This window comes from Suricata suricatta, chromosome 16 (assembly GCF_006229205.1).
Source record: "Suricata suricatta isolate VVHF042 chromosome 16, meerkat_22Aug2017_6uvM2_HiC, whole genome shotgun sequence".
NCBI classification, from domain to species: domain Eukaryota; kingdom Metazoa; phylum Chordata; class Mammalia; order Carnivora; family Herpestidae; genus Suricata; species Suricata suricatta.
This window is the reverse complement of record NC_043715.1, coordinates 26080567-26090861: the sequence shown is the minus strand read 5'-3', so window position 1 is coordinate 26090861 and position 10295 is coordinate 26080567. Positions and strand designations below refer to the sequence as shown.

Sequence of the window (10295 nt, the reverse complement as noted above, 5' to 3'; positions counted from 1 at the left end):
CCTGGAGCCTCCGCTGACACGGGCTGCCACCTCAGTGACAACTCCTGCCACCCCAGTGACAACGGTCATGGGCGATTTGAAGACAATAAAGAGCTTCCATCTCAGAAGTCTGACCCCTGCTCAATGGCTTGCGGCTAAGTTCTTGGGGTTGTGACAACGGAATCCCAGCCCACAGCAGAGTCAGAGGTGGGGTGGAGCCCTTCCTCCCTCCCTTTCAGGGTGAGGAACTCAGAATCTGGCCGGTGCAGCCCCCTCAAGCTAAAGTGGGGAGATGTTGCTCCTCTCTGCTCCCCAAGGGACTCCCAGTGGCAGTGGTTTCAGGGCTGGGGCAGGAAGGGTGCAGGTGTGCAGGCGGAGTGTCTAGCCAACTTGAGTCAGAGGGGTTGAGATAGGCAGTCACCCTGGCTTCTTCCTCCCACTCAGGTCCAATTCCCCTTTAAGTCTGTGGTCCTACTAGGCCTGCTTCTGGTCTGCTTTCCCTGCCTGTGCCCTTGGCCTTCCTCTAGCGCCCTCTCTGCTGCCACCCTCCATAGAACTCTGTCTCACCACCGCCTCCTCCAGGGAGCATTCCTGATTCCCCTGACTGACTTCCAAGCCCTAGAGTCCGCACAGCACCATAAAGGTCTCTTCAAGACTCTTAGCAGAGTCACAGACTCTAGGACATTCCATCTGGAAGATCCCTTGGAATCTGTTTCATAGCTGGGAGAACTGAGGACGAATAAGCCACTAATCCCTGACAAGGAAACCACCTCCAAAATGTCCCTGCTCCGTGCTGCCCCTCCAAAGTGAGGCAGAGAGGTTGCTCTGTGCCCCGTGGTTTCTCCCCAGACTCCAGCTCCGGCTCACTGCCTAGTCCTCGTCTTCTGTCCGCTCTTCCCCAGTCAAGCCTCGTTGAAAGCCTCCTGTGTACAGGTGCTGGGGATACACACAGTGGTGGACGTGTCTCCTGGCTTACAGTCCCGTGTCACATCGGGACCATGTCCCCCCACAGAGTTCTGTGCTGTTTCTCTCATTTCTCTCTGCACCCATGCTAAGTGCTTCCCTCCTGTGAAATGCCCACTCCTCCTTCTCTTTTCTTTAAAAAATGTTTAATGTTTATTTATTCTTGAGAGAAAGAGAGAGAGGCACAGAATTCAAAGCAGGCTTCAGCACAGAGCCCAACGTAGGGCTTGAGCTCAAAGACTGCAGGATCATGACTTGAGCCCAAGTCGGACCTCAACCAACTAAGCCACCCAGGCGCCCCTCTCCCCTTCTTCTCTTGGTGTGAATCCTCCCAGCCAGAAGGCCCAACTACTGACCACCGCCTCCACGAAGCCCTCCAAGGTGTCTCAGCCAGAAGCACCCTCTCCCTGCTCCGGGCCCCATGGCCCTTTACCTCACCTGCACATTCCTGTGTTGGGCCAGGCCTCGGTCCCCTCCCAGACACTGCGCACCCTCCCCCGGCCCCTGGTCCAGCACCTGACACACATCAGGTGCTCGCTGGCACGTTTGCTGCTCTGATCCCTCCCATGCCAAGCATCCTGCATCAGCCCGGGGCTAGTCCAGAACCTTCTGCTCCTGCTGTCACAGCCAATTCCCTAGAAGGGACAGGGGAATTTGGGTCCTTCTGGAGAAAAATTCTGAGTCTGTGGCAGAACAAGGGGGACTCAAACCCCACTCAGGGGGTTTCCCCAGCAGTGGGGGCTGGGGTGGCCTCGCTGGTAATGAAGCTGCTAATTGTCATCATAACAGTCCCCTGTTTTCCAACAGAGAAGAGCACTCTGTCGCCTCCGTGGTGGGTGGAGAAGCCACTGGGCAGAGGGCCTGGAGGACAGAGGGTCGGGATCTGCTCTGCCCCCGGCGGAGACATCCTCAGCTCTCCGAGGCCCCCGGCCCTTCTCAGGCACCTCAGGTTGTTGGCATTCTCGCTGGGCCCAAGGCTCTGTCTCCGGGCCAGAGCTGCTCTTTCCCGGGCACAGTCCCCGAGGGCATCAGCACCCCTTCTCCAGCCCAGACTGGCTTCCTCCAGCTCTGCAGGATGCGGGCTGCTGGGTGCCTCTCTGTTTGGGGTGGGGGTTACCCCCACTTTCTGCAGGAAAATGTCAGGAAGGAAGCCAGGAAGACCCATTCCCTTCTCCCCTCCGCTGCAGGTGCACATGGCAGCCTGTCCCGGAGACAGCCAGACAGGCCGGGGGCTACCCCTCTAGCTGTGGCTTGAGGAGTGGGTGATGTGTCCCTATGAGAAGCAGAGAAATGCTGGTGTGAGATCCGCTAAGAGAGGACCCCATCTTTCTCAGATCTGCCATTCCAGGAGGGCCTCCTGGGACAGTCCCAACATCCCTCCACAGGTGGTGACAGGGGGCCCAGAGAGGGCCTATGAGCTGCCCAAAGTCACACAGCAAGACAGTGACAGAGGATCCTGCCCAAGGGACATTCTGCCATGGATGGGGCACTCCCCCACCAGGAAGCGAAGCAGCCCCAGCCTGCCAAGGTGGGCCTGGGGGACAAGGAGGAGTGCTGGCCTCACCCTCCCATGAATTTGACCATGGTGCCCTGTGAGGACCAGCAAGCAGGGTGACACTGAGCACCTCCCTTGGTGGGGTTGGGTTTCAAGAAACAGCGTCTGCTATTGTAACATCACCGCTAATGAAAATTTAACAATGGCTCCAGGTTAACCCAGAGCCGCTGAGCTGCAAGGGCCCCGTGCACCTGATGCCATGTGGCAGTTGCTCCTGGTCACTCGGGACAGGTAAAGCCAGGCCCAGATCCCACCTGCCAGAACCAAGGTCCGGGTCACCCTGCGGAGAGGCTGTCCACCTGGACGTGGCCACAAGATTCTTCTCCTGGGTAAGGGGCTCCCACCGTCTGGCCCAGGGGAGCTCCAGGCAGACAACTGGCCACTTTTGCTGGTGGCCGGGGGAGTGGCCCGAGGCAGGGATGCTGTGGCCCATGGGGTAGATGGAAAGTCTGTTCAGGGCCGGGCTCAAGCTGGGCCCTGACCACGTGTCTGTGGCAGACCAGGTCCTCACAGACCCTTGCATTCTGTGCTGCAACCCAGGGTGGGTGCCCTATGTGGGGGAACTGGGTGTCCCATTTGCAGAGGCACCCATTTGGATCGAATGGTGATTAAAATCTGTCAGGCTCTGGTCTCCTGTGGTTCAGGGCCCAGCTTGGGAAGCCCCCACGACCAAAGTGGTGTGGAACCCAGGTCTTTTTCAGAATGAGAGGGAGCGGGGGCACTCCCTATGAAGATACCCCTGTGCCCATGCAGCCTGCGGATCCCCCTTCCCCGCCAGGAGGCCTTCCTGGAGGCGGAGGTGGAAGCTCCTCCAGGCCTGGGTCTCAGGTGCCCAAGCAGCCCCTCTAGGTTCCTGCCTGCTGTCCCCACCCCACACACAGGACACTGTGCTTGAAGGAGGTTCACCAGCCTCAGGGCAGAGACCAACCCAGTTTAGGATAGAGGCTTCTCAGTCCTGCTAATAGAGGAACCAAGAAATGTCCCCTGTGAAAGGAGAAGTATGTCACTGTTGTAGCCCCCGGACACACATACCCCACCTCTGTCCTCAGTTGAGCGCCCATTCTCTGGAAAGCCACAAACATTCCAAGACCGCATTTGTGCTGAATCATCTCAAATTCTTCAAACTCCACTGGTGTAGGGAGGCATGAGTGGGGGAGGTGACAGGAGGTGGGGCAAGGTCCCCAAAGAGGTTAAATAGGTCACTTCCACACTCGGCTGTCATCCTCACCTTCCCTGGAGCAGAGGGACCCCCACACACGGATCCTCTCCTGGTCTCCTGGCACCATGACATCCCTGAGGCTGCTGCTGCTGGTCACACTCCTCCTGGGGGCTTCTCTGCAGGTCACTCATGCAGGTGAGGGCAGAGGAGGGTGGCCGAGGATGGTGCCCTGGGCCAGGAGGGGTGGTGGCACCGAGATCATAGCAGCAACACTCACTATTTATGCATTAGCTACAGCCCACCTGCTCCTGCAAAAGGGAGAGGCCGGGGGCAGTAGGATTTTGAGGGAAGCATTCAAAGGAAAAGGAGGAGGGGGGATGGGAGGGTGGGGAGGAGGATGCAGCCCCAGAGCTTGGGGATCGGCTCAGTGAGAAGCAAAGCTCGGGCACCCTCTCTCACCGCAGTGTTTGCAGGGCGATGACCGTGACTGTGTTTTGCCAGTGGAAAATGACCACTTGTCAGAAGTGTTGGTTAGCATCTGCTTTATTGACGGGTCTACATGGAGGGAGTCAGCATGAAGGTAGCTGGTCCCCAGAGCATGTGACAAGGGAGAGGTTCTAGGCAGCTGGAGGAGAAAGGATGAAGATGGGATGCGGCAGCACCGCCGGCTGGCGCCCAGCCTTCGCTGGGGGCCGCGCGTTTGCTCTCACTTCTGTAAAACGCCGGCCAGGGCAGCTTTGCGGGTTAGTCAAACCTAGAGATGCCCGTGAGATGCTTGGAGGACAGCTGGGAGCTTCTAGAAAACACTCTAGTGTGGCACTAAGTAAAGCCACACGCCTCTGCTTTGCCTGTTTGCAAGTGTTGGATACTTTTTCTTGTGCAAAGGTAAGGAAGCCGAGCCCCAGGGAAGCGTCTTCACGCCTTGGGCTTCCACGTAATCATCTGGAAAATGGGGTAGAGGTAGCACCTGTCTCCAGGCGCACTGCGGGGGACCGAATGCAGCCACACATGGACAACACACGGACGCGTACCAATATACATGCACAGCCTCCCCTGAACACACGGAGACATGCCTACACACATGCAAAACACCCAGCCCCCCCCCCCCCCCCCCCCCCGCTGCAGCACACAGAGAGGCCTTGCACACAAATGTGTACACACAGATACACACACACACACAACCCCTCCCACATGCAGATGTACACACACAGGGATCCCCAGAGCACAGAGGCCACATGCACACAAGTGTGTACATACTGACACACACAGACATGCACTCACAAGACGCCCCTAGCAAGAGACTCACACACACACACACACACACACACACACACACACATGGACTCCCTGAGGGGACACGCACACTCAGACTCCCCTCCACAGCCACGGGCCATCTACCCACCCTCCCAGACACTCACAGATGCACCTGTTCCTGCCTCCTCTCTCCGTAGCGCGAGCAACCAACGTGGGCCGAGAGTGCTGCCTAGAGTACTTCAAAGGCGCCATCCCCCTCAGAAAGCTGACAGGGTGGTACAAGACCTCCGGGGAGTGCCCCAAGAAAGCCATTGTGTAAGTGTGCCCTCGCCTTCCTGCCCCCTCCCCTGCCCTGGCTCCTGGGAGCTGAGTCTGGGAGAAGGCAGACCCCGGGGCTCCCAGAAGGGCCTCTGAGGAGAGGAGAGAGTGGGGCCTTCGTGGTCCCCTTTCCACCTGCACCCTGCTCCTCAGGGAAGCCCCTGCACCCCACATTGTGAGACCCAAAAGGCCCAGGTGGTGAGGTTCAACTCTTCATTGATTTATGGGGAAACTGAGGCCCTGAGAGAGACAGAGCAGCTCCATGTCACATGGGCAGTCCGAAGCCAATGTGGTCACTTCCCATGGCTTGGTCTGAGCCGGGCCCCTCCTATGCACCCCTAATTTCTAGGCCCTAGGTGGGTGTGGGCAAGCTGAAGTAGAGGGGCAGAGGCCTTGCAGTGTTGGTTCCCTGGGAGGGCCAGCCAGGACTGGCAGGGACCTTGGGGAGGTCAAAAATCACTGTGGACAGAGCCTGATGTCCCAAATCTGTCACTGATGTGCTATGTGGCTTCAGGCAAGTTCTTGCCCCTCGTGAGGCCTCAGGGTCCTGACCAGTGCGGAGCAAGGCTGAGCCCAGGGCTCTGGAAAACCTTCTTGCCCTGACGGCCCCCGATGGGTTTCTCCCTCTCGTGTAGGTTTGTCACTATCCATGGCAAGTCCATCTGTTCCGACCCCAAAGACGCGAGGGTGAAGAAGACAGTCAAATATTTGCAGAGGATCATGAACCCTGTGCCCCAGGAGTCCTGATTTCTGCCTGGACCATTTGGAGACTTCAGCCTCAGTTTACTGCCCCAACCCCAAGCTGCCCGAGTCTGGTGAAGGCCCTACAAGGACAGAGAAGACCCCTGTCCTCTTCTGGTCTGGAACCACGGCACAGAAGAGCCCTGATTAAAGTCTCTCTCTTTGTACCTTACTCTGGGCCAGTGTGTTCTGTCCACCCTGCCTGTCAACACCAGAAGGACCCTCCCAGAATACCTACCTGGTCCTTCCCTGTCCAGGAAGGGAAACTGAGGCTCAGAGAGGGACATGGCTGCTGCAGACCACACCCGTGAGGGCAAGGGGAGGCCCCAGGCAGGGGGGCTGAGGGGGGTCTATGAGATGAGCCCAGCCTCCAGGAGGCCTTCCTCAAGAACGGCTGCCCACCGGCTTCTCTCTCCTGCTCTAATGCCTCTGGCTCTTGGGGACCGTAGGGCAGCCCGCTATGACAGCATTGTTCTCCCCATTGACTCCTTTGTGTCTCTGTTAGTCCTGACTCCTCCATTGGAGGGGCGCTCCTGAGCCAACAGGGTGCCCCACAGCATACGTACTAAGGATGGGGGATGATGAGTGATGCTGAGCATCGTTTCATGTATCTGTTGGCCATCTGGATGTCAAATCAAAACCACCCTGAGATACCAGCTCACGCCAGTCAGAGTGGCTAAAGTGAACAAATCAAGAGACTATAGATGCTGGCGAGGGTGTGGAGAGACGGGCACCCTCTTACACTGTTGGTGGCAATGTAAACTGGTGCAGCCGCTCTGGAAAACAGTGTGGAGGTTCCTCAAAAACCTATCCATAGAACTCCCTTATGACCCAGCAATAGCACTGCTAGGGATTTACCTAAGGGATACAGGGGTGCTGACGCATAGGAGCTCATGTACCCCAATGTTCACAGCAGCAATGTCAACAGTAGCCAAATCATGGAAAGAGCCTAAATGTCCATCACCTGATGAGTGGATCAAGAAGATGTGATATATATACACAATGGAGTACTATATGGCAATGAGAAAGAATGAAATATGGCCACGTGTAGCAAAGTGGATGGACCTCGAGGGTGTCATGCTAAGCGAAATAAGTCAGGCAGAGAAGGACAGATACCATATGTTTGCACTCATAGGTCTAACAGGGGAACAGGAGAAACCTAATGGAGGACCATAGGGAGGGGAAGGGGGAAAGAGAATTGGGGAGAGAGAGGGAAGCAAATCATGAGAGACTCTTGAATATGAACCGAGGGCTGAAGGGGGAAGGGGAAGAAGGAAGGGGGGTGATGGTCATGGAGGAGGGCACTTGTGGGGAAGAGCACTGGGCGTTATATGGAAACCAACTTGACAATAAAATATACATAAAAAATAAAAATAAAATTAAATGTTAGAATAAAAGAAAAGGATGGGGGATGGGGAGGTTATGGACCCCCTTCCCCTAAGACCCTTCTGTGCAAGCCCAACTCAGGGCTGGCGCCAGAGTGTGTAGCGTGTGGGGGAGAGTTAGGGTTTTTGGATTCTAGTTCTGTCTCACTCTCCTGACCAGCCGGGACCTCGTGGCTTCTCTCTCTGGGATGCCCTCTGTGGGCAGGAGCACCAGGTCCTCCTCTTCCTAGGATTCTGTGACGCCTTGTCAGAGGGGGCTGCAATCAGGAGTTATTTTAGGCAAAGTTTTGCCTCCTGTTGCCCCCTTGTGGTCAGTTGTCTTATTGCAGGCCAGGTGACAGACTTCCCAGTAGGGGCATGAATAAAACAAGAAAAACAACAATAATGAAGCTGATGAAGAACTGGCTTCTTTGTAACCCAGGGTCTCCTTGACCCCAGGTGGGCTCTCCCCCTGCCCTGGTCCCCAGGAGTATCCCGCCAACAACTGCCTTGGACCTGGAATCCTGGGGACAGCCTGGTCTGAGTTCTTTGTGAAAAAGATCCAGTTCTGGATCCACCAAGTGGGGCCGTGGGGTGGGGGGTGGGGATTGGAGAAAAGATAATCTCAAATCATAGGGAAGCAAGAAGGAGCCCCTGTGACAGCAAAGGAGAACAAGGGCTGGGGCAGGACCCCTCACCCTTGGAGTCCAGAGCCTAAAGACACCCAGAGGACACACATTACACCCATGTAGAGAGAAAAGTTGTTTTAGAAGAATCAACATCTTTTTGCCCAAGTGAAAACTTCCACAGAGGCCCATTTGTAAACTCAGAGAAGTAGAGCTGCGTGGTGGACAGTGAGGATATTTAACACCAAGATCAGGGTGGAACGTGGGGGTGGGGGATATGTGGGGTGAGATGCAGGAGGCGGGATCAGCCACCACACCCCTCTGAAAAGGGGCCATTAAGGAATTCTGACTCAGGGACTCCCCTGACCTGTGAGAAAGAGACCAGAAAGGGACCAGAAAACAAGAGAACAGTGAGGGCATCACATTGTTCCTTCCACCTGGAAGGTGCGTCCCCTCCATGGACTTGACCAGTGTCCCTCCAGTGCTCAGTGTGGCTGCGCGGAGCCTCGGCCAGCTGCCCCCTCTGGCTTCAGCCTGACCTCTGCCACGTCCTGCCTCCTTTATTATAGTTATTGCACGCTTGTCTTGCCAAAGAGCTCACGGGAGCTGGTATTTGCGTCAGGTAACTCAGTCCTTGCCTCATTTGTAAGGGGGGGCGTGCTTTGTGCACAGTGGACATTTGATTTACACCTTCATCAACCAGCCCCCCACTGAACTCCACGAGGGGCACGAACAGAGAAGGAGAAATCCAGGAGGAACCAGTGCAGTGCTAACAACCGGATTTCAAACTCGGCCTTTCAGTGGGATTTAGAATAGAGTTGCTCTGTGCTTGGTCACCAGAGGTCGCTTCGGTTTCCAGATTAAGATTGAGCCGGAGGTGCCTGGCAGCCAAGGCCTGGCCTTTTTGCTGTTGACTATAGCTGCTCAGGGCCCGGGGCAGCGTGTCTGCGGCTGGTGACCTTCTCCTGAGGCAGCAGAGGCAGGGAAACCACCACCGCGGTGCCTGGGGTCAGCTGGGGGGAGAGAAGGAGGGGAAAATGCTGCCGGGATTACAGGGCAGTCAATCCCAGCAGCAGGGAGCAGGGAGCAGTGCACGCCCCAGCGCGTTTTCTTAGATGCCATATTGGCCTATCTGGCATTGAGGAATCACTGGGCGAAGCACCGGCCGAAGCTAGTTACACCACCCCTGCGTTCCAGCTCAGGAAGGCGCGCAAAGATCACACTGCAAGCTCTCTAACCAACCTCGAGTTCATTCTGCTGAACACCTCCTTCCTGCAACTCACACACAGATCAGTATTTCCTTGCCCCAGACCGCCCAGGGCCTGGTACCACACTGCTAGGGACAGCCCCCTGCCCAAGGCCTGTTGGAACTATTCACACCAGCGAGCCCTCAGGCTTTTCCCGTGGGGACCCCAGTAAAGGCTGTGGGTGCTGTTTCCCCCTCCTTGTCCTCTGCCCCAGACTTGAGCTCCACAGTTCCTTCCCTTGGAAAATGTCAGTAGTAAATTCTTTCCCTAGCACTGACCTATCTCTATCATCAGTTCAGTCCCCCACATGCATTTAAAGCCCACAGGTATATTTCAACACACAGGGTCAGGGACCTGCTCTGGATCTGCTCGCCACTGACTAGCTGTGCAGCCCAGGGCTCTGCTAGATCCATCCCAAGCCGCTCTTTGGTTCCCAATCTCCTGTCCTCAACCTGAGGGTCACAGTGTTTTGTCCTTCACCTTGGCAACTGCAACAGAAGCAACTAACAGCGTCCCCACCATTCTCAATAAATATTAACGTGAAGTCTGGTCTGGGGCTGAATTAGTTTACTGTTGTGACATAACAAATTACCATGAATCTAGGGGCTTAGGACCATACACATTCACCACTGCAATTGTGTGGGTCAGGACCGCAGGCCCAGCGAGGCCGGGTCCCTGCCCAGGGTCTCACCCGCTGAGAGCTGAGGGCCCCTTCTCCCTGCCACGCAGCAGGGTCTGCTCTCGGCTCCCGGAGGCCCCGCAAGGGCCTTCTTTCAACAAGGCAGCTCCAGAAGCCAAGAAACTCTTGGTTCTCTAGTTCTTTTAAAGCACCACCTGATGAAGGCAGCCCGCTCAGGGTAAGCTCCCTTTGAACCGAAGGTCCATTAGGCACTTTATTTACATCTGCCAAATCCTTTAGCTTTTGCCACGTGGTGTAACCTAATCGCAACAGTGATGTCTTGTCATACTCACAGGTGCTCCTCAAACACAGGGACAGAGAGACCATACAAGGGGGTTGGGGTCATCTTAGAACCCTGCCAACCGCAGGGGCTTTGGATTGGAGTCAAACTAGAACTTAACCACACCCAT

General features: G+C 56.1%; 1 protein-coding gene across 1 annotated transcript; it reads left to right on the top strand.

Moving 5' to 3' along the window:
* The first annotated feature begins 3696 nt into the window (after positions 1–3696).
* LOC115280507 (C-C motif chemokine 17) lies at positions 3697–6141 on the top strand. Its single transcript, XM_029925472.1, has 3 exons — positions 3697–3851; positions 5108–5225; positions 5864–6141. Exons 1-3 carry the CDS (start codon positions 3782–3784, stop codon positions 5973–5975), a joined length of 300 nt encoding a protein of 99 aa, XP_029781332.1. The 5' UTR covers positions 3697–3781; the 3' UTR covers positions 5976–6141.
* Positions 6142–10295: the final 4154 nt, after the last annotated feature.

Coding starts and splice junctions, on each gene's coding strand:
- LOC115280507 (XM_029925472.1), top strand. CDS start 3,782: ATGACATCCCTGAGGCTGCTGCTGCTGGTCACACTCCTCCTGGGGGCT. Junction 3,852..5,107: donor TCTGCAGGTCACTCATGCAG/GTGAGGGCAGAG, acceptor CTCTCTCCGTAG/CGCGAGCAACCAACGTGGGC. Junction 5,226..5,863: donor TGCCCCAAGAAAGCCATTGT/GTAAGTGTGCCC, acceptor CCTCTCGTGTAG/GTTTGTCACTATCCATGGCA.